Genomic DNA, 24,709 nt, shown 5'->3' on the forward strand with positions numbered 1-24,709 from the left:
TCCCACGTTCGTCGTCGTTTTCTGCCACCGCTGGCTCCAATGGCGCTCGGCATGCCAAGAAAAGGCAAAGTTAACTAAGATAGACTTAATTGAGGCGCTAGAATCCACGACCTTCGATGGGAGTCAAACCCACAACCTTTTGTCCTAAAGCGCAGTTAACTAATACACAGTTAATTATTAGAGAGTTAGATAAGGCAGTGCAACCAACGACCTTTGGTAATAAGGCGAAGGTAATTAAGACAGTTATTAATACATAGCTAATTAAAATACTAGAATGCACGACCTTTTGTATTACGGTGAAGTTAATTAGGTCAAGTTAATATAGAGTTAATTAGGATGCTACAATGCATGACCTATGGTGTTAAGAGAAAGGTAATTAAGGTACAGTTAATTATTACAGTGTTATTTAGGCAGTAGGAATCATGACGTTATATGTTAATTAGGGTGAAGTTATGTAGGGCACAGCTAATTAAGTTAGTCTCAATTAAGGCACTCAAACTCGCGATCTTCTGTTGGAGAAAAAAAGAAGTAACATCGCATTCAAATGAGTAGATCAAGCAATTTAATGCATTTCTCTTGAGCGTGCTGGCTTTCGCATTCACCCTCTTTCGCCGTATGCTATAGGCACTTTCAATTTTTGTGCGTTCCCTATGTCCGCCCGATTCTCGGCCGATGCCCCTGTAGTTGAAACGTGCCACATTTGAGGCGAATCATTGTCATTTTAGAGGAAAATGAAGTTATGAGCTCCATCAGTGCAATTTACTTTACTTTATTCTTTTTTTTTCTTTTTAACAATCCTATCAACGCAAGGCTCACTATAGTATTTATCAATACTTTATCTCATGCATTCACACTTTATATTGCATCTTGGCTTATTTGTTTTCCTTTTTTTTCGTGTTTTATTTATTTATTAACCAATTTATTTTATTTTACTTATTGAATCATATTACTACCCGATTCGTGGCCTATCCCCCACAGTGGGTTTGTACCATTAACTGAGGCTTCATCATCATCATAATCATCACCGGCATAATGACGCTGCAATAAAAAACGTATTTGAAGTGATATTTCATTGTGTAAGTGAAACAAGGAGACTGTCACGTTAATTTCATTGTTTCACCTTCCGCGATATGAACACAAAAATATTAACTTAGAAATTAAAAATAATACAGCATGAAAATTGATAATAACGATTAGTGTTCATTTAATATCACTTTCTAAACTACAAAGTTCAATTTAAGTATTCTTCCCTTCTTACCTACTGCCGCACGATTCATTGCCGATCCCCTGTAGTGGGTTGAGCCATATCCGTAGGCACCACACCAAACCAAGCCGTCATCAGCTGCTACCGTTGTGAGGTCTAGTCATATAATCAGAACAGCAGTTCTTCAGACGTCCACAATGCAGTCGTCAACAGCGACTTCGTCTTTCGACGAATGCTCGACGTCATCGATGGAAATGATTACTGCTTCAGAAGGGGGTACAGCGACGGCATCAACAGCAATCTCGGCCCCAGAAGAAGGTGCCAGCGCCAGAGTGGGTTCTTCATATTGGCAGACGACGTCAACGTACGTCACGGCATCGACTGGCGAGGTAAACGCAATTATTTTTGTAGAACATGGGAGATATCTGCTGCAGTTTGTTAAGGGTTTCTATCTCGCGCTATCCGCGAGCAATTGCACACACACACACACACGCACACGCACACGCACACACACACGCACACACACACACGCACACGCACACGCACACGCACACACGCACACACACACACACACACACACGCACACACACGCACACACACGCACACACACACACACACACACACACACACCATAACAAAGAAAGCGACCAAGGACGACGTAGGGGAAATTAGTTGTACATAATAGTTAAAATAACGAAGTTATAAATTAATCGAAATGAAAATGGCTGATTAACTGGCCGTAGGTGGGCCACGAGCCCACGTGTTCGCATTACGCGAGCGATGCTCCTACCAATTCGCTCCGCGGTAACCCCGGCTCCATTTCGGAGCCGTAGAGAAACTGCTACGAGTGGGCTCGGCTGCGACGGAGAACAACGACGACACTACTGGCGCAGCCAATCGCGCACTTTCTATATTTTTTTTTCTTTCTCGCGCATGCGCATGGTGTTGCGCCGAAGGAGTTTATGGCGTGCGGGCGACAGACGGACGGACGGTCGAATCGGCTAGACATATACAGCTTCGCTGTAAAAAATCCTGCAGCCGGACATTTCTTGCGTTTTCATATACTTTGGACAAAAGAGGCGGAACTGATACTTGACGATAACTGGACATTTGTTTTTGGTTGCCTCCTTTGAAGATAGGACATACGCAAGCACTTTTCAACTTGTCTGGGAACAATGCCCGTAGTAAAAGATAGGCTGGTAATACGGGCGAGAGGGAGTTGATTATGCGTCGTATTCAGCAGTGTTGTCTGCAGTATTTGTGAATTTGCTGTGAACAGGCGTGATTTCTACAGGAAAGGGACGTTTCTCGCGATGCGCTAAGGAGTGACCATCATTAAATATATGCACGATGAGCCTGCTGTAAGGAAATCTATGGAAACTATCAAAAATAGGGCGCTCTTCTGCTGATGTCCATGCAAGTTCTGAAAAAAAAGAAAAAACTCGGTACCTATTGGAGTATTGTACAATGGTGGGAGACTCCGAATTTATTTTGACCACATGGGAATTTTGACAAGCACTTAATAGGAGCGTTTTTCACATTTTGCCACCATCGCAATGCAGAAGGAACGGTCGGCGTCGAACTCGCGAGCTCGGGCTAAGCAGCTCAACGCCGTATTCACTAAACTGCCGCGGTGAGTGTAAAAGGTATATATATATATGTGTATACAAATGACAGCCAACCAGAGGATAAGGAAGAGCGCAGAAAAACATTTAAATAAATATTCATGAGCTGCAAGATATACAAAATTCTAAGTACGTAATTCAGATTTCATCTCAATAAAGAAGTAATGAGAAGAACTATAGCAGAATGGGCTAGGTGGTCTTGCATATATTGGAATCAACTTATATTTACCACGGCAAAGCAACCGCGCAAGTTGCAGTGGGTGAAAGAAGAATCTACGATTCCCGTCCCTCGCGCCTCGTTGTGATCCCTACGCATACAATGCCCTATAGAACAAAGAAACGAGTTGTGCATGTACCTCGCTGCTTTCTAGCCACACGCAGTTGGTCGCAAAAACCGTTTGCAGGAAGACTCGAGAGTCCCGCCAAGCAGTTGTCCGAGTGGAGCGATCGGCAGGAAACTGAAGCCTGCGGTGCCGATAGACCCGTCCCAACCGTAAGTGCACTTGCTGTATTGTTAAATATGAAAGACAACAAAAGAGAAAAAAAAAATGTTGTACCTAACGTCTCTTGACCAGACCGCACCTTGTTTTATTCCTCAGAGACGAAATGAGATTAAAGTGAGGGAAGCCCGCATCATCAGGTGGATGGCAGGTTAAAACCAATAAAAAGTAGAACAATAGGGCTTGAGAAGCCATACCGCAAGTTTGTAGGATAAGCAAACTGAAAAAAAAGAAGAAAATACCCAGGACAATTGTGCGGCCGTGGTTATAAAATTAGGTGGATATTTTAAATGAGGAAATTAAAAAGGTATGGCGTAGCATGAGAACCCTCGTCTTCCGCTCCTCGGTGATTTTTAATAAATGTTGTAAAATCAAGAAAGAAAAATAATTATGAAAGGAAAGAAAAAAGAACTGGGGAATGTATAAAAAATTAAAATGGGAAACAGGAAAGAGAGAGAAAAAATGACAAAAGGTAAGAATTAGGCACAGTAAATAACACTAAAAGATAGGAAAAACACCAAGGAAATAAATAAATGCAAAATAATCACGGGAGTATTAGGCAGTTCAGGTCAAAAATGACAGTTTAGTGTCCACATAGAGCACCATCGGATGAAAGCGTGCCATGCATTTTCCGCGTGAATTGTTGGTTTGTTTCGACAAAACATAACGCCCAAGAAGAGCAAAAGTGCAAATGACCCTTGTCTGCCCACTTGCGGTGTACGAGGTGCGTCCGGTACTGAGGACAACGCCAAGCGAAGCCTAAAAGTGAGCTGGCTTGCTTGGTCACTTTTTCTTGCTCGTTTAAACACAATAGCGTGAACATGTCGCAGAAGATCTGGTGTCGTCTTCAACGTCGGCGGACTTGTCCGTGAGTGAAAATTTTCGTATATAATAAAGTGTACGTATACGCCACGCCTTGTTTAAAAATGCGGTCTATGCGCGCTATATTGCCACACCATTCTATCACCTAAGTTGGTCATTCCTTGTCTTAAATTCTTGACAATGTTGTTGCTCGGGATTTGAAGCATGACAGCCCAGAAACAAATGCCATGAGAGAAAACACCGACAGCGCATGCCCTTTATGTTAAATTTTCGGAGACTGAAATGTTAAAAGTGTGAAACAAAAATTGGAGGCCGCTTAAGCTTCGCCTTCAAGAGTGGAACGCGATAGTGTTATGGCACCCCGTTCGCACCGCCTACTCAAACGCGCTCCGCCAGCCAAACGTCGCGATCGGCACAGATAGCCGGGCCCCGACGCGCCATGAAGGCGGACGCGGTCATGGGGCGAGTGGCGCGCCACGTATCGGGGCAGCGCCGTACATTGCGAGGAGGGGGTCTTCTGTGTTGCCGCAAGATGGCTCTGCGTGTGCGCAGAGCGCAGAAGAAATGTAGCGGAAACGTACTTCGCTACTCATGAAACTGCGACTTCTGTAAGTTGCATGGTCATAATTACCGATATACACCGCAGCATAACTTTCTACGGCACGTTGCTAAGACAACACCGCATTCACTAGAGGCGATATTGTGCCGTTTTGAAGGAACGAACTCGTGGCTGAGTGGTAGCGTCTCCATCTCACACTCCGGAGACCCTGGTTGGATTCCCACCAGCCCATCTTGCAAGATGTTTTTTATTTATGAAGTGCTTTCTAGGATATATTGCTCACGGCCAACGTTGCTGGCGCCGACACCGACGCCGACGACACCGGCTTTTCTGCGACACGAGCTCCTTGACGCTGTCGCGTTAAGCGAAACCTGAAAATGATGCAAATCTTTTAGCGCGGCTGTACACTGCTTCCGGGTTCGGCCCACGCAAGAGGTCGCATTTCTACCAGAAAGCTCGCCTTCGTGCGTAGCGTTAGGCGCCAGCGCTTCTCGGTAAACATTAGTGCTACACAGGCTGCAGTTTTTGGGAGGTGCATGTGAGAAGCAGTCAGGGATCTTCAAATGCTATCGCGTTCCACTCTTAAAGGCGAAGCTTAAGCTTCTCCAACTTTTTAGTACTCCTGGATGATTTTTTGCAATACTCATTCGAAGAGAAAGGAAGACATTATTTCATGTCGACAAATCTCGATTCTTACTCCGTGATATCGACACAGAAGGCCACGTGCTGGGTTGGCACTGAGCAAAGGGACTGTCGTCACGGAACGTTAGCTTGCCAAGGCTGGCTGCGTGACGTAAGGCCCTCTGCTAACGTTTTCCGTGCTCCATGAAGAAGAGGCGCTATATTGTGCAACCCTTTAGGGAGCCCGGCTCAGCGCCACATGTGTGCGCGTGATTGCACCGGAGGCATAGACGCGAACGCACCGCACTGCGTCTGGGTGCGTTCAGCGTCGGGCACGGGGAATGCACCACGTGATGAAGCGCGTAGTGGCGTCGAGATAGCCCAACTACACGTTCGCGCGAGCGTCGAAGGGCGCTGGCCGGCGTTCACACAGGAGAGCTCGAGACACGACGCAACCTGTTTCCGCAGACGTCCGGCGAATGCTGCCGATGCCAAAGATGGCACGAATGCTCGAGGCACATACTAATGCTTATGTTTTTGTAGGCCGACGTGGCTTTTAACCACGAACCGTAGCAACGTAGCGGTACTTAGTGCCAACGCCTCCGAAAAGATGGCCCGCCGACCGTCTATTCACCAGTCAGTGGGATCAGCTAAGAGCCAAAATACTGCAGCAGTGTCGCTATTGCCACACCAGCTGTGCGCGTATATTTGCTCAGCCACGCTCAATATGGCACATTTTTCCGAAGTAGAAATTCACTGACTTCAGGCCACACCGGCCGTACAGTTTGAGCCGATGTCGTTCCCGTTCAGCCGAATTTAGGCCTAGCACAGCCGCCGAGTTTGTACGTCTACTTCCGGGGAACATAATCTGGAGCTTAAGTCATTAGGACGAAGAAAACTATTGTTATGATTCAGTTTTGACAATGGGGATTTGAGATCAACTATTGTTCGCTTCGTAAATCGCACCATCAAACGGGGCACTATCAACGTTTGTACGTTGCCGTTCTCGAAGGATGCCATTTGGACTCACGGGCTCTTCCTGGAATGAAATATAATTGTACACGCGTTCATCTAAATGCATTCTTACGCTGACACACTATAATTTTCGCAGTATGTTCTTTGCGTGCTTTCCCAACCGGGAATCATGTGGTGGTCCCTTCGATACAGCAGCGTAAACAATCTACTCGCTCAGTTGCCAATGGTACTAGTACATAGTATACTCGCATCGGCTTTTTTTGTCATGAAAGTACCTGTTCTCAATTGAAAAATCACATATGCGAATCCCCTAACCAATGTATACTTTACCGAACTCACGGATTTTGTGCATGAAAGCAGTACGAATTATAGATAGGCATTGACAGCGCATACACTACTGTTCCTGCTAGTCGTTTCGAGGGTGTCCCCGGCTGCTCATATACCAGTGCGATTCTGAGTTCCGTGACAGTGCCTACGCGCGCATATTCGTGTATTTAGATATGTTTTGACATATTTGATGTCACCGAGTTGCGGTTAGCATTATATTTCAAGCGCACGAGGAGCAGTTGCTGCACGTGTGATGTCTGACCTAATAGCTCTGCGGAAACCCGCAAGGTGGACAGAAGTAAATTATTAAGGGAAAATGAGACATCCACCTAATCGTAGGAATTGCTACAAAGGAAACCCATACGTGTTCCTCGAAAGAGAAGCCTCGAGGTTAAAGAAAAATTAGTCCTGGCCCGGGACTCGATCCCAGGACTCGATCCCGGGATCACCGCCTTTCCAGGTGAACAACTGCACCATGTGAGCTAACCAGGCGGATAGCAGAAGGCAAGATAGAAGATGGCAAACCAGCTGTACCGCGCACAGGCCGAAAAACCGGCAATTGTGGACGGCGGGGCGCTGCTGGAGGTTGTCATCACCTTGGTTTGCTGCCGTCCCGGATTCACCATGGCGCGCAGCGTTTGCGAAACGTTGCCGACGCGGACGAACAAAATTGGAGGACGCTTAAGCTTCGCCTTCAAGAGTGGAACGCGATAGCGTTATCGCACCCCATTCACATCACCCACTCATTCGCTCGGCATGCTCTTGAGTCACACAAAGATGAAACGTGCGCCAGAGCAAGCGGAACGAACCAAAGAACTCGGTGTCTCGGAGAGAGAAACGATCTACGCGAGCCAAACGTTGTGATCGGCACGGGTCCGCTTCATGGCCGCGATGCGCCATGAAGGCGGACGCGATCATGGGGCCGACGCCTCGATGGGATCGTCTTATATCTCGTTTGGGAGCACCACGAAGACGCATGACTCCTCGCCAGCAGCACGTCACACATCGCAGGGGACGCTTTCCCACCAGACGCCCTACGGCGCAGCGATCACGTCAGAGGCGTCCCGCATCGGACGCTGCCCCCAGGATCCGCGCTGTGAGCGGAAAGAGGAGCCGCGTCGCACGGGCGAGTGGCGCGCCACCTGTAGGGGCAGCGCCGTACATTGTGAGGAGGGGTCTTCTGCGTTTGCCGCAAGAGGGCACTGCGTGCGCGGCAAGCGCAGAAGAAATGTAGCGGAAACGTACTTCGCTACGCGTTTAACTGCGACTTCTGTAATTTACATGCTCATAATTACCGATATACGCCACAGTATATCTACGGCGCGTTTCTAAGGGAACACCGCATTCACTAGAGGCGCTTTTGTACCGCTTTGAAGCATCGAGCTCATAGCTGAGTTGTAGCGTCTCCCTCTCACACTCTGGAGACCCTGGTTTCCCATCTTGCAAGTTGTTTATGAATTGCCTTCCGGGATTTTTTCGCTCACGGCCAACGGCACCAACACCGACGCCGATGACACTGACTTTTCTGCGACACAAGCTCCTTAACGCTGTCACGTTAAAAGAAGCCTCGAGAGGCGATGTTCGCGAAGCGATGGTCGAGGCTTCTGGCGGCATGCAAGGTGCCGGTACCTTTGCGGCCTGGTAGCGCCTGGGGGGCTGTCAGAAGCTCATGCCTTGCCCGCCTGCTATCGCTGTCATTGCTTCGCCCTTCGAGGTAAATTGCAAATAAAATTGGCGAGAGACACTTGAAGGCCGATTTACACGTGCGAATGCGAAAGCGTTATAGTCCCTTTGGTGAAATGTTTATTTCCCTGCGTTCCTTGTACGCGCAAGTTCTCGCCTGCGTTCTAGCTGCGCCTCGGTAAGGTCGAATCAAATAGCGTCGAGCGTCTCAACGGGCTTGTTTGCCCGCGTGAGTCGTGGCGTGTGCAATGACGCACGCACTGGGCACACTTTAATCAACCGGAACCGCGGAGCCACCGTCGCGTCGGGGAAGCGTGCTAGTCCGTGGCGTTGGCTCGTCTCGCACCCGGAGGCACGGGTTCGATTCCCACCTAGAGCGAAATTTGCCAAATTTTCTTTTTCAAAGGTAACAATTTACTTTGCTCACAGGAACTTCCTTGGGAAATGGGACGTCAATCTGAACATGCTGTGACGTGTATGTGCTCTTTGCAACGTCAGCCGGGTTGGCACCATCTTTCGGACACGTCAACGAATTTTCGAGTAATGGGGCACAGAATGTTTTCGCATTAAAATGGAAGATAGTGCACAAGCTACTACTGCTTCTTAGAATAGAGGTTTCGTTTTCGTGTTATGACCAATTGCTCCGAAGGAAGGGTCAACCAAATTTTTTTCCCTATTGCTGCAGAACATTAGAGTTTCTTGGGCTCCGCCGCAGACCTGGCTTGCAGAACGATGGCTCTATAAGCCTGCCGAGGTACGCAACAATACCGTATTTACTCGAATGTAGGCCAGTACTTCATTTTAAAGAAATAATTTGTGAAAGTAGGGGGTTTGCTTAGGCTCAGGGATGTGGTTCGGCCGCAAGCGCCACACACTGCCGACTGCGGAAATATTAAGGCTACGATGCGCAAAAAGATTTCGCGGATTTTTGAGGACACAACTAGAAAGGGAAACTAGGTAACCATGGAGATAACGCGAGCGAAGGTTAAGGTCAAACTTCACCTATCTACAACGACACGCAATCAATCAATCAATCAATCAATCAATCAATCAATCAATCAATCAATCAATCAATCAATCAATCAATCAATCAATCAATCAATCAATCATTTCGCTAAGACAAATGTGGGGATGACGACATGCCTACTTTGTTTACGTAGTGAACTGTGCCGTGGCGGCATAGTATATCAAATTTCCGCCGGTTGAAAAGTGCGGGAATTCCGAAAGTGCAACAGCTCGATAACGCTGCTTCCTGTATTCACGGTCGAATGCCTTTCTGTTTTTCTGGTTCAGCTTGGGTTAGAGGAAACATTTACTTATTCATTTTAATGCGCTGGCACTCCAAGTGCCAGAGTAGAAAAAAGTGCATGTGTGTGAAGTGTGGTAAGCCGGCCACGCGCTGCATATGTATAGAAGAATGAGAGGCACGACTGCGTGATTTTTTTAGGGTAGTTTGCTAACAGTTTCGGTCGGAGGACCGATTGAAACTGTTTGACACACAAACCCCAGAAAACCAAGAATTTGTGCTTCTCATCCTTTTAAATACGTATGGCTCATTGAAGTATTCAGTCGCTATATATATATATATATATATATATATATATATATATATATATATATATATATATATATATATATATATATATATATATATATATATATATATATATATATAAACTAGTGTGTGTACGCAGTTGAAATCGCAGTTCCGGAACCTGAAAGAGATGTCACGTAAGGCTCTCACTCATTTCTCACGCATTTTCCGCTATATCACCACTGAATTTCTCACCTTCCGAATTTCGGGCGTTGGCCTAGAATCAAGACTTGCCTAGATTCGAATAAATACGGATACAATAAAAAACATATAGGGCAAGAGCAAAAGAAACAACTTTACGGCGGCACGCTACATTGCCACGTTGAACTCCTGAGCACCAACGCTTTTAGTAAAAATTGAGTTCGTACTATGGCGGCTCTATCGGAGTGCAAAGTTTCTGACAATTTCTTCTGGTTGCACCACAGTCTCTGCCGTGCAGACGACTGCCGGTGAGCTGGAATGCGCCGGCCTTCCTCTGCAACGTATGCTGTCATGTCGACGAGCACGCAGGTTTCAACCGACGCTAGCGTTACGCGTACTGGCTAATATATTGTACTCTGGGGTAGGATAGGGGAATGTGGGGAAGGGGGGGGGAAGACATTCCAGTGTTTGCCCCGATCGTGAACATGTTTTTATAGGTACAGCCGCCAGGTTACGACACAGTTTCTTCACGCGTTAAAAGCTTTGTCGGTACCATTCCAATGTGCACGCTCCGTAAAGCGGAATTGCGGCAGCGATTTTGCAGGCCGCCCATTAGAACGCAAAGCATAGCGTATGATACAAGTGCCTAATGATGCTTTCTTCTCGTTATGACGAACGGTAGAACGAATGGACGTTCAGGAGAGCCAAGTGTGTTGGTCTATGGACAGACCCGCGTTGCTCGTGTTAGTCTGCTTTCCTTTTTTTGTAAAAAAAAAAAATTGTTTGTTCCCTTCCATTGTTGTTTTATTTAATCCATATATTCCTCCGTTCCATGTTTCCCGCATATTTTTTTCTTATTTTCTTTGCTTACGTTTATGCGTACGCTTGCAGTGTTTAGAGCTTTTAGCTACAATAATGCTTCGATAGACAACGAAAGAAGCTTCACTTTCAATGGTTACATTGGCAACGGCGTCTCCAAAGCGACATAATTCCAAGTTTGCTATTGTTACGCACGCGGAACGTAATCTTGTGGCACTGGCGCCGTAAAATAAAACTTGGCTATTTGGCGGTTTTGCCAGAATAAATTGGCGTCATAAGATATTTTAATGTTCTCTTGGAACTTCCAACACATACATCCTTGCTTTCTAAGTGAGCCAACTTTCCGTTAAAGACATTTTGACGAACCTCTTAGGGACTCTAGAAGTAAACATGCAATTATGCTTGTCAGGTTGGTTGCACCTCAGGAATTGCTAATAGGTCAGTGTTACCTACGTCAACATCTACGTGCTTCGTAAAAAATGCATTAACGAAGGAAAGTGGCTGACGCTGTTTCAACCTTTCTTCACTAGCTTCCCGTCGTGCGATGTATGTCGCCAGTTGGCATTATCGGCAAAGTGCAAGTAGCAAGCTTTCGCAAGAAAGGAAACATTGCTTTGAAAAGTCAGCATATATCCAACCTGACATCTGCGGGCTTTTCTGTATAAAGGGGAACCCTGATCCATTTAATAGCTCGAAATTTGTGACATCACATTGACGTTACCGACACCCTCGTTTGGTCGCATCGTTTGAACATAGTCTTTCTTTCACTACGCCCAGTTATGATCGACTTCTCTTTGCCCAAAAGAGCAAGTATATAGTAGTTTGACAATGGTCGCGCAGTATGAGAGTGACTTCGTGCTTCACTAAAGCGTCCATTCTGATCCAGCGATGTTCCGCGTTTGTTATTTGTGTAACTATCTCTCTCTCTGCTTGTTTCAACTTGCAGCTCGTCGCCACGGTTGGTCGGTGTCCTGCTCACCATTATTGTGCTTCTCTGCGTGGTGCCCTACATATTCTCCCTGTTCCGTACGTTGAACTGTCCAAAAATCTGTATTTTTAGTTCCCGTCTGGCCATCACACGCACACACAAAATAAACAGGAGATCCACTGGTATTTAGTTTCTATAAACTACGTCAGACAGCTTTTTATTCTTGATAGCTAATTTCCTTTCCTGGTATCTAATTTTACAACTTTGCTATATCACCTTCGCTGCAGCTTGTGGATTTACATAGACAATGACAAAAGTTTAATGCTAATAAATAAGCACTAAGATCGCTTGTAGTGTAGCGTTCGCCATGCGTTGTATTTCTGTCAATATTCGAACCTTGTAGTTCTTTCCATTGAGGGCTGGCATATTTTACTTAAGTACGCTATTTGCTCAGAATGTGTGTTCAATCGAAAATTGTTCTTTATACGGCAAGGACTACAATATATGCTTATTGAGATACAGTTGCTGCAATGGACAAAAAATTATTCTTCGCAGAAACCTAGTCCAGACATTAGGTTATGGGAATAATTTCACTGCCTATAACCCGGAAATATACTCAATCCCTGCAATGGAAGCTTTAAACTTTTCTTTAGATCGAATAAATTTCATTAAAATCAGTTCGGCGCTTTTCTGCTTAAGAAGTTCTGCTGTACTCTGCGTTAAAGTATGGAAAGCTTCATCCTAACGTAATGACAAATGACTTACGCATAGCGTGTCAGTTTCTTCGCGTAGGTAGGACATGTTGAATGTGCTGCCTGTACTTGCGTAGGCCTGCCAGAGTTGGGTGACGGAATGGAGACGCCGGCCGCATCGCAATCCGCTTGTTTCATTGCACGGGATACGCCGGTAGTTGACTTGAATTCATTGAAAACATCTTCTCCGTGCCAATCGAGAAGCATCTGGCATATTACACAGCTCTGTTTCATGATTAGCAGGAAACTAAGGTAACGCGACCACGAAATTACGCATGTAATGCCCGGAGTCCACGGTACAGCTCTCCAAGAGGTTAATAACTTCACGGAAGCGTCGATCGACATAGATCGACACGGCTATCAGTGCCGTCTCGCGGAGCGCCACTACGAGATTAGCGATGGCAGGCGCATGCGCACAGAGCGCACTCTTGTCCGAGCATCATGTGTTAGGCAATCTCGGCAAGCTCCATATCGCCCCTACTGCTTATCCGCTTCTAACCCAAACATGAATGCGCACACGCGTTATTGCGCTCATATTGCTTTAACTAAATGGTAGTAAACAACAGATATGCTAATAGACAGCAGGGATTGCGCTGGATTCGTTGTAATAGTTCAGCAGACGATGCTCGGAGGCTAGGACGTTCCGCGAGCGTGCGCCTATATATCCTTGCTACTTCTGCAGGTGCACTCCGTAACGTGGAGGTTAACGACGTGCCGGTCGACGCAACCACAAGATTGAAAAAAAAAAATTTATTGGAAAGCTGTACATCGAATCATGATTATTACGCACGTCTTCATTTTAAAATGAGCAATGAAGCCCCTTCGTTAGGGGCTTGGGCAGCGCGCTGTTGGAAGGTGCGCAAATAATGTAGTCATTGCACTACGTTTGTGACTGGGGGCGCTTGTAGGGAAAACGTTAACACATGCAGGTCTTGTGTGTAGGCAACTTCTCTTTACAATGCGTCCCTACAGTGAGGTGTACGATTTTTGTACCGAACCTTTTCTTTTTAATTCTTCGCTCCGCGCTTCTAACACATGACGACAATGTTAAGTTTCGGAATGCGGGCTGTGTTTGATCTTACTTCTGCTCGCTCTCTGTTGCATGCCTTATGTATGAAATATGCCAAATACATTTAACGCAATTCATACATGCATAAAAGAGCGTGCAAGCCGGTGAGCCGTTGCGCGGTGATTCCCTGCGTAGTTCTCACGCGTGCGTGCGCCAACTGGCTTCTTCATTACGTACACGAGGCTTCCCTGCGCTGTATAATACGCATAATATATGCATCACGTACGTGACGCAGCCCTCCTATTCAATTCACATGAACGCAGTTTACATAGTCCTTGCCTGTCTATGTAAATTCGGCCACAAAATATAAGTAGTGTTTCATGTATATTGAGTTGACAATTTCTTTGTTCTTAACTTTTCTTGATGTCCTTGTCCGTACATTTAATTATGTCCTATGCTTGGTGCTTTCCAACTCTCACCAATAAACGTGTAGGTGGCGGGGCTCTTATAGGCACTCGAATCTGCCTTATGCCCCTTCACCCTAGACGATGCATACCTAAACAAAGAATAAATTACACGGCCCTATTCATGTGCATGAAACTGAAGGTATAGGGATGGATGGGGCTTCTCTTATGTATTTTTATTTGTGGGCTAAGCTTGCGAATGTCGTGAATTCACGTTTAACACAACCGAATTTTTTTTTGTAGCCTCCTCTTCTTCTCATCTGCGTAAGTATTTTTATTTTTAATTTCTTAAACTAAAGCTTTCTTTGAACACTTCCCTGAAGGTTGGCGTGCCATGGCTAGTTGTCTCGCTGAGTACATGTTGTCACTGAAAAAAAAAAGAGGAGTCACGTAATCGATGGCGTGTTCCGAAACCGGGCACCCAAGCACAGCAGCACGATATTCTTGTCATTAGGCTGCAGATGTATTTTGTTTTACAGCGAAGCGATACAGGACTATAGGATCTGAGGATTTTTTCGTCTCCGTCTCCAAAAACTCAGCCAATGACAGCGGAAGGTGGATGCCGCGTGCGCGGCTGGGTTCCTTGCAGCACCCAGAGATGGCGCTCGCCTCTGCGCATTCGCGGCAGCGGCGGCGCCGGCCGCGCGGGGGGACGGAAAACAAAAGAGCCAGAATGTTCGCCTCCGCGGATAGCGTTCGCCGCAAGCGTTTCCCGGTAGCGATTACGGTTTCACAACTGCAGTTGCCGGAAAGTGGCAGCTGTAGCATACGAAGCAGTGAGTGACGTCGCTACACTTTCATATGTAAAAGACCGCGCCTAGTATCTGATTTCATTTGTGTTGTCATAGCGGTATGGAAAGGCCGCGCACAGTTAGTACTCCCGAAGAGCAGCGGCAACACGATGAGCGGCGACAGGACGCAGCGGTACCTGCCCAAAGCAAGCCAAGAACAGTTAGGACGTCTGAGGAGTAGCGCGAATACGATGAGCAACGAGAGGAGCAGCAATGTCAATATGCACAAAGGCATCGTGCTCGGGCTCGGCAGGACCCAGTTAGAGGATACGTCACATTGGTCTATTGGATCAGGTGATACCGCAGCTTCCCTGAAAAACCACCTGTACCGCGTGGATTGGAGCGCGATTTTCCTTGTTTCCCGAAAACCACAGGTACACATGCGAGAGAGGAATCCGAGGACACCTAAGTACTTCTTATGAGTTGTGAATACGAAAGCATTAATGTCCAGTTAAACGCCGCTGAGCGGTCCTTCGAGTTATGAAATCCTTGTGAGCAAGCGAGCGCGTTGAGAGTTTGCGTGGTTAAGCAACGCGAGGATAATACAGGAATCCGAGAGAGAGAGAGCGAGGGTGACGTGGCGTCGCAATGATACCCTCTCTCCTCACGCAACACCTGGCGCGATAGCTCAGCAGCAGGTGTTCCCTCTCGCAAGCTCTGTTCCGTCGAGGCCGGAACCAGCAAGGGCGAGCCAACGTCACGAGCACGCGATTACAGAAGTGACAGCTCGCTCGCTGTTAGCTAACAATGAAAATAGTTTTACGTCTGAAGAAGAAGCCGAGGAACTCCCGCTGTCATTTATTCGCGATCATACTGGCGGAATTCCAATCATAAAGCTTAAGCGGGCACAGCTGATTGCGATGGGCACGCTATGTTTAGTGAACATTTCTAGTGGCGTTCCTGGTGTCGTAGTGATGGTGCTTTGTCGTGTATCGCTGCCAGGGCAGAGGATGGTCTTGCGAGAAGCGTTTGACTGGTTTAAATCTAGTCCGTTTCTTTTATTGTGATACACGTTGTCGTCTTGCCGGCTCACCAAAAAGTCGGATATGACGACTCCTACAGTGCGTGACATCTCCACATTGTTTGTTTTGTTTTAACGAATAATGGGGGAGATTGGAGAGTTACGTTAGTAAATTCACTTGCATGTGTTGCGCCATTACTTTCTTGGGACGAAACAAGCTTGTTTCTACACCTGACATTATTGAAATGGAATACACAAGAGGTTCATGTACTTAAGCCTACAGCCCAGGCGGAGAATTCATAAAGTTGTGTTTGGTTTATTACAATATACAGCGACAGCCGACGAAATTATTTCTTGTGAAGCCAACTAAGCCGAAGCTGTAGTATGAAGCGGTGTAGTATAATGGATTGCAGCAAGTAGAACCGTTGCGAAGTGGCTGTATCTCGCCAATGTGGTAAACTGTATCCCCTGAAGAAGAGTGGGTCGCAGTTGCTTCCAATTCAAGGTCACATTTTTTCCTACTTTGCACTACAATCATTAAAAAACAATGAATCGGTAGGCCACCCCACTTTGATGCTTTTTCCTTCGAGCTCATTCCACATGCTGCCTGAGATGTTACGGAAAGTTCGCTAACGACAGCGACAACCAAGACCTTTAGACGGCAATGCCCATGCGGTATTACACGCTAGGGCTCAAAAATGATCATGGAACTGCTCTAGAAATGTGTCTAATTACTATTGCCCTCTGCTGATACACATTTGTTCTTGCTATAGCGATAAACATTTTAGAAAGATTGCGCCAGTGATGCGTTCCGTATATATAAAGAGCAAGTCGAGATGTGTGACCTATTTCTACTACGTACCGACATAAAAAATGAAGAAGAAAAAAAAAAGAAAATATCTTCTGCGTAATTTGTTTCAATCGCAACCTGGAAAACTTGACCCCATCGCATTTTTTTCTCCTGGGAGCAAAATTGGGCGTGCGGCCACTTCATGTCGTCGCTGGCTCGATGCGTCTACTGCTAACTTGTGTGTCCTCTCTTTACAGCAATGCCTGTTTACAGCCATTTGCAAAATTGAAATAATTATAACGAAGCAACTTCAGGTTACTATCCACGAATGCGTTTAGCACGCTTTGAGAAGTGGGTATTTGTGACACAGTGTTGGGGATAATACGTGTTTTGGGCGGCGTGCCCGTTACCACCGTGCCTTACCTATACGCGGGGGCCAACCGGTACTTCGAGTGTCACTTCCTCAAGGGATCAGTTCATGGCTGCGCGTAGCGTATGCAACCAGAGACGCCGCGTCTCAAACGATACCGACTCAAAACTGTAGCTGTCACGAGGGAAGATTGCAAGAACACTCTCCTTAGCAAGGTGCCGCCGTGCGGTACCAGCAGTAAAATGGTACAATCGCACGGGGATAAAGTGGTACCATACCGCCATGTGGTTTTTTACCACTGTGCTAGACGGCTATGTCTTCAAGATCGGCGCTGCAAAACTGCTAGACAGTCACAAGAAACCACGGGGAGTTCTCAAAGCAAGCTAAACACAATAGACAGTTTTAGCAGAGCGTTTGCTTGCGCTCCGCTCCGCACACGTTTCACGCGCACCGGTGGCTTCACAGAATGCATTGATTTCGCTTATCTAACAAGAGCGTCTTCCAGAGATGCCACTGACGTGCTCTCAGCTTGGCGGTAAAACGATTACGAAAGCAACTACACGCTCCCTGACGCACCACTAAATCAGGTTCCTAGCGGAACGTGGTCAGCATCCCACGTTCCGCTGCCGCTATGTGTGCTGTGCGCACGCGCGTCAGTGTTCCCGGTAGCGTTTTGCTGAGCGGCTGCGTGCCAATTGTTGTGATAGGCCGGTCTGAGCGCAGCGGACCGTAAACGCTCTGCTAAAACTCTCTATTAAAAACAATATTTCAATTTGTCTGTAGGCCTCGTGCAGGGAATATAAATTACAAGCTAGAAAATGGCACCTATCACCTTCGTTAGTCACACGTTTCTTGAGGCAAGCCACGATCTAACCCACAAGAAAAAAGGTATCCGAGTCAGTGCACGAGGGATCGAGCAAAATATCAAGTTGTTTCATCACTTAAAACAAAGCAGTGTTTGGAAATCGACTGAATACTTGCGTTGTTAAATTGTCTTCGGAAAACTAAGAAAAATAATTGTGAAATTCCTTTTGTGGATACACGCGTACAGCTAAACATGTGCACAGTGATGAATCCTGCCCGGTTATAGCGAATTATATTGCATAGACCAGATATGTAAAATAAAATCAATTCAATTTTTATTCAACAGCTTATATTGATGTCCGTAGATTGTTTATGTGTCTTCTTCCGGTGACCGTTTTTCACCGACTTGCAAATGTTACAATGCTGTGGCTCGACGCATGACTCCGGAAATTTTCGCATGCTGTAGCCAATTCTATAGCGAAAGAATCATGTCTAACCAGACTACTTCCACAACACGAATAGTGGTGTATACATTTTGGAATGCACGCCAGCACCACCGATTCCGTTGTAATGTACGATCAGTCATATGTAAATAGCCGACGCACTCGATTCTAATACGGGGAATATTTGTAATATGGCGACTGTGACCTAGCACGGCGTAAGAGTTCGGCTTCAGTAACTTAATGTATGGAGAGGCTGGGACGTCATAAAATCAAATTTTGATTTTTTTTTTGCGAGCCATAACAATGATCAAATTATGATGCAGGACGTGTATCGTGCACCCACTGCAATACACACGAGTATTTTAGCATTTCGCCCGCATCGGAACGCGGCCACCTCTGCCGGGTTCGAACCCACGAACTCGAGCTGAGCACGCTCAGGTTGCTGGGAGCTCACAGCAGGCGTTCGCAGTTACGAGAGCCAAGGTCTCTCTGAAGTCAGGAGCTTGGCCAATGAGATCTTCAATGTCCCTGCGAGGAGCGAAAAATCGGTCAGACAGACTGTCCGGGTTTTCTGTTTCAAAAGTAACAGTAAGAGCGAAACAATGGGGCAACTACAGCGCTTTGAAAAGCAACTTCAAGGAAAGAAGTGTTCGAGCACTCATTATCAAATGTCGGCTAGAGCAGCATGTCGAAGCAAGGCACATTGTTTTCCTATAAATTTACCACGTCATTCTCTTTTTCATCGAACTCAATTACCTTTCATGATATATGATTCACCACATATTTTTCCAACTTTACAAATGAAGTGACTTCGCAAGTTCGGCTCGCAATTTAACAATTAATTCAATGTTCTCATAATTATCGCAGGAGCCAGATCCACAGGCGACACTGAAAAAGCGGATAAACTGCCGAGGAAGGAGACCACACGTAAGTTGCGTATTTCACGTTCAATAATTATGGAGAAATTTTGATGATAGTGGCGGTGCCTGGAAAACATATCTCTCTTTTGTTTTCTCCATAACTTAATAAGTCTGCATTTATTGACGCCTTACACTAAAACCTTTACCACTAATCCGCAACACATTGAACGGAAAGCGAAGTTTTGGAATTCTTATTGTCATGAATCGGAAGGCCGGTCCACCCCCTTAAGCATTAATTTAACATGCTGGCTGATCATATTAATTTTTGCGGAGTTCTTAAAAATCACCTGTGGCAGATGTCATAATACTTGTCATTGAGCTGGATTATTCGTAGAGAAGGACGTTACTAACGTAAGAAGTCTAGACACTCATTCACAATAATAAAAAAATGTCGCTAATTAACTGCATAAACAATTACTTTACGGCATATATTGTAATTTATTATTTGTAGTCGGTGAGCTTGCAAGACGCACCCACTTGAAATGAATTTCCCAGATGACACCAGTTTCGAGGTATTTCCCAAACTCTAAGACGAAATTCATGGGCGTTCTAGTTACTTTTGTCCTTCAATGCATAAAAGAGCGTTTTGTTAAAAGAGTAGCTAGAACAGGGCATTTTTGCGGTGAGTTTCATGGCGAATATCTCCAAGGTGGTGTCATTCTGGTAGTTTATTCTACAAATTCATTCCAAGTGTACACGCCTTGCAAACTCACCTGCTACAATTCGTAAATTGCCATATGTGCCATATAGTAATTAATTAAGAAGGTAATTAGTAATGTTTCGTTATTGAGCTGTATATGTGTTTCAATTTCTCGTGCAAGTAGTGTCAGCCTCTCTGAATAATCCATCTTAATGATTAGAATTATTTTATGTGCAATAGGAGATTTTCGAAAATAATTTAAACTTAAAAATGATCACCGCGAAATTGGTTTTGTTTTCCGCGAGCTTCGAGAAAGATTAAATAATCACACTTGGTGAATTTGAACGCGTTCTTTGTATATTACTTGATTGATGACAACGAATAGGTAGAGAAAAATCTACGAGTACATAAGAATTTTCGTCAGCAACCGAACGGCCACGACTAGGAATAAAAGTGCTGTGAATCGACACCTTTGACACACCCAACCAAGGAGTGCCATGAGCGTAATGTAACCAACCAAAGGAGTGTAATGTAACCAACTCGATTAAGCCTAGCAATACGCAAACTGCCAGAAAGGCTCACTGAGATCCCTGAGATCCCTGAGGTAAATCACTAAGTCTATGCCGACAACTTGGCCATATGAACCACGATAAGATCTGAAGGGGAAACACAAGATGCACTCCAACCGGGAACCTGACAGTATTGGCGACCAAGCCGGAGCTCTTGATACTCCAGAGAAACAGTCCTAGCAACAGGGAACCTAACTCAACCATACAAATCATACACATTGTAGACAATAACGTGCCCGTGACCGATAATGTACGCGTGCTAGGCCTAGCCATAAGGAAGGATGGCTGTGCCACGCATGCCATATATCACTTAACGATATCGATAGCGCATAATTCGGATTATTAACAGATTCACCAAGAGACACCACGGGCTGAGGCAGAAAGATGCGCAACGACTGGTTCAGGCAATAATCATCAGCCGGATCACGCACTTTATCCCGTATTGTACGATGAGACCATCGGAAATAGAGAAGAAACAACGTGCTGTCGCGAAGGGCGTAGAAAATAGCGCTGAATGCTGACGGACTCGTCCACAGGAAAACTGCATGCCGTTGGAGCCACCACCACATGCCAAATTCTCAAAGCTCACATATTTATCCAGCAACCGCTGCTGCTCAAGTCAGCCACAGGACTACGCCGGCTGCAAGAGCTAGGGTACTCATGGACATCGAACTGGAACAGCGCCGTGCAAGAATCACTACCGGTGACAATCGGTGAACAGAGTCGGTGAACAGAATCGGTACATTGCAGGTAGCACCGATATCGAAGAATAGAGACCCCGCACTTCATGAAGGAAGCTGGAAGGACAGGCCCAAAGCCCACGCCAGAATGTTCGCCAACCACTGGGCTGTCCGATACACGGACGCGGCAGAATACGAGTGACACGGGGCGTCGCCTGTCAGCGTCATATGTAAAGCGATGAATACCATCGTCACAGCATCGATAAGAACATCCAGTTCGGTAAAAGCAGAACAGAACAGTCTGCCATGGCCCTTGTTGCCATCCGCAGTGATCCAAACACTATCATAGTCACTGACTCCCAAGTGGCATGCCGTGCACAAAGGGCGAATGCGCACCACGGACGGCGCGCCGACTACTGACGACACATCGAGACAAACTGCATCAAGTCAGGGTAGTATGTACTCCGTGCAATGAGTCTGTGCCCGGTAATAAGCGAGCCCACGCTATAGCTGGAAGCACCGGTACATAGACGTCCGCACGCCAAGTTTCATCCTAGACGCCAGTGCTCGTTTCTCCCCTGGCGGAACGATTTCACCTCCGACGGGTGTAGGCTTCCGCCACCGTTTCCCTTCATGTCGCGACCGCGTTCAGTTCGCGCTGCACGCGAAACGTCTCTTGTTTGCGGCGGCGCCTCTTCGGATGACCAGAAATAATTATTGTGTTGTTAACAGTCGCGACAGCAATGTAAACACGACAGGTTTGATGCCACCAGTGAACTTCTGCCGATTCACAAGAAAATGGTACAAAAGAAAGCAGCCGAAAGACATGTATTACTGCGGTGCACCGAACGAAGTGAACAACTGGCAAACGAAGCCAGCTCGTTCATTGATCACTCGTGAGTGTATGACGTTTTTTATATGTAACCCACATGAATTTCATGATTACTCGGTATATAATCCTTTTATTCATATAAAAACTTTCAGTTGTTCGACCAGCGATTGTTCTGTCTTCTTTCTCGTGTTTCGTTTGTGTGTGCGCTGCCCAAGAATGGAAACCACTTCTGTTGTATGCGCTAGCAGTGGCCGAAGTTCACGCGTGCCGTGAAATTGAATATGTGCACGATGCATTGAACATGACCGGAGTTCATTCCTGCATCACCACTGCACCGATCGATCGAGAGTGGACGATACACGCCCGCGTCTTGGTCGCGCCGGTATTGCTGAAGCAGAAATGATTACTAATACTTTCAACTTCCGTCTCTTGAGCACTGTTAAAAAGCACTGCTATTTACATCGCTGCCTCTAATCTATACTGTAAGGGACGTACTAGTTAAAATTGTGTGCGCATGTCGTACTTGTGCTATGCGGCCATATATTTTATTTATTTCCGCACAGTGTCGATGGAAGTTCGTTGTCGTCATCAGAGACAACACGGATGTGCAGCAAACATATTGTGGGAAACTGCAAAAATGACTTGAGCTAACACGCATCGTATGTGCCGACGATTTTTTTGGCGGCACATGCGATGTCGTTTCCAATTACCCGCTAAGCGTCACTTACATGGCTAAGAAGACGCTGCCTTTTCGCCGCATTGCAGCCATAACAATAATCGTGAAGCGTACCGGTCTTCTTAAAGGCAAATAGAAGCGTGCACGTCGTCCTTCGAATAAAACGTCCACGCACACACACGTAGGCACACATCGCGCGCGGTACGAAACGTGCCCAAGTACGTGCAGTGCAACAGGCAATCAAGGCGGTGCGAATGAGATGGGAGAGGCGTACCACCCGCTAGTTGAATTTTGCCTCGCATGCGGCGCTCTCAACGCCGGCGCCGCAGCGCCGCTCGCGGTGCCGTTCTTGTCTATGGCACACAGGCTACGGAGATGAATACCTGCCACCTGCTTAAGCCATACGCAGAAATAACCCAATACTACCGATTAGGAGGAAAGGCTACCCCCTCACATAATAAGCTAACCATGAGAGGAGGCTCTCGTCTGGCGAGGACTACACACAGACACGTATACACACCTAAGCTTACTACACCAGTGGTAACTCACACAATGCCATAGTAAAACGTAAAAAAATAAAATAAATTGTGGGGTTTTATGTGCCAGAACAACGATACCATTATGAGGCATGTCGTTGGGAGGGACTCCGGAATAATTAGGATCCGCTGGGGTTCCTTAACTTGCACCCAAATCTAAATTCGCAGGTGTTTTCGCGATTTCACCCCCATCAAAATGCGGTGGCCGGGATTTGATCCCCTACCTCGTGCTTAGCAGCCCAGCACCATCTATAGCCGCTAGTCAACCACGGCGGGTAATAATACAATGTGCAAATACGTGGCGAATACGGTAAGTTATAGCTCCGTACACCTGGAGTTGTCGGGAAGATTCCGCGGTTCCCACCATCCCCGACCGCCGCCAGTCCCAATGGCTGGCCGTGCTGCTGACCTCTTGCCTGGACGACCAGTGACAGCTGGTGAATCAATGCCCACTCGGCAGCCAAAGCTACACGAACCCTGGACTAAGGGCCCCTCCTGCTGGTACAAGATGCACTTGAGTCTATGTTCATTACTTGGACTACGCTCATTACTACTACTACTACTACTACTACGACCGCCACCATCACCACAATGCTTATTCCACCTAACTCGGTTCGCTTTTGTAACATATCGTTCGCCACACTTTTTTTTCGAACCTTACAAGTGAAGTGACGATGTAATTGCGACTGCATGTTAAATTATTAATATATTCTTCTCCTTATTTTAGTGGACGTCAAAACCACAGCGGCTACTGAAAAGGTGGAGAAACTGCAAAAGGAGGAGACATCACGTAAGTTGCTTATATTCTGTCCGATTGTCATGGAGAAATATGGATGGCAATTGCAGTGCCTCTACACACTGTATTTTTCCTTAATAGCTGCATAAGCCTGCATTTAGTGGTGCCTTTCTCTAGAATACCTGAAATTAATCCGCAAAACGACGAATGGAAGATGAAGACTTGCATTTCTTAGTGTCATGGATTGCAAGGTCTGTCCGCTCCCTTCAGCATCAAGCAGTTGATTGTTGCTTCCTATGACATTTTAAAAAGGAATAAATAGTCATAGTTGTCATTCCATCGCGACGAGGACTTAAACACAGGGAAAGTAAAATACCAAACTGCCCCAATCTTCTATTGTGTACGTCTATTTAAGATTTCAATGATCTTATTCAATATGAATTAAGCTCGATCAATTCACCCGGTGCGCGTTTCGTGGGGTTTTGAATTTCTCTGTGGGATGTTTCATGACGGTAACACCCCATGATGTCAAATATGCAAGACAAAAATCTTGAAAATTACGCCGCCTACCGCCATTAAGTACTATATCTGTCCCAAATAGGATGGTAAAGTTCCCCAAAAATTAAATGCAGGGCACCACACGGTTGCTAGTGCACCGAGAAGCTGCACTGCTATCTGCGCTAAAGTATCTTTGAAATGAGATACGTTAATCTACAGGCAGCCAACGCGAGTTACAGCACCGGCGCAAACACGAAAATGCATACTGGGTTCCTAGCATCTTTTCATTGCCAAATTGTTAGGTTAATAGGTTTGTATACCTCCTAGTTCAAGCAGATTTTTTAATCATGCGTGACAGCACTCTTCCCATTTGTGGGTGCATTCCTGGAATAAGCTGAAATTGCCTGCATAAGAAATCAACGTGTTCAAGTAAAAATGGA

The 24,709-nt window shown here is 46.1% G+C and overlaps 1 protein-coding gene across 2 annotated transcripts in view; it reads left to right on the plus strand.

Annotated features, from left to right (window-relative positions):
* The first annotated feature begins 238 nt into the window (after nt 1–238).
* LOC129384131 (uncharacterized) overlaps nt 239–24,709 on the plus strand; it is a 31,006-nt gene continuing 6,535 nt past the window's right edge. Inside the window, exons 1-7 of one of the 2 annotated variants that reach the window (XM_055069287.2) lie at nt 239–1,593; nt 3,234–3,322; nt 9,002–9,070; nt 11,817–11,896; nt 14,267–14,287; nt 19,050–19,109; nt 23,763–23,825. In XM_055069287.2, the coding sequence (XP_054925262.1) occupies nt 1,402–1,593; nt 3,234–3,322; nt 9,002–9,070; nt 11,817–11,896; nt 14,267–14,287; nt 19,050–19,109; nt 23,763–23,825 (574 nt within the window). In that variant the 5' untranslated portion in view covers nt 239–1,401. The remainder of the gene's footprint in view (nt 1,594–3,233; nt 3,323–9,001; nt 9,071–11,816; nt 11,897–14,266; nt 14,288–19,049; nt 19,110–23,762; nt 23,826–24,709) is intronic. The other variant, XM_055069288.2, reaches the window with a different exon arrangement.

The sequence above is a fragment of the Dermacentor andersoni genome, chromosome 9 (assembly GCF_023375885.2).
Source record: "Dermacentor andersoni chromosome 9, qqDerAnde1_hic_scaffold, whole genome shotgun sequence".
Classification (NCBI taxonomy): Eukaryota; Metazoa; Arthropoda; class Arachnida; order Ixodida; family Ixodidae; genus Dermacentor; species Dermacentor andersoni.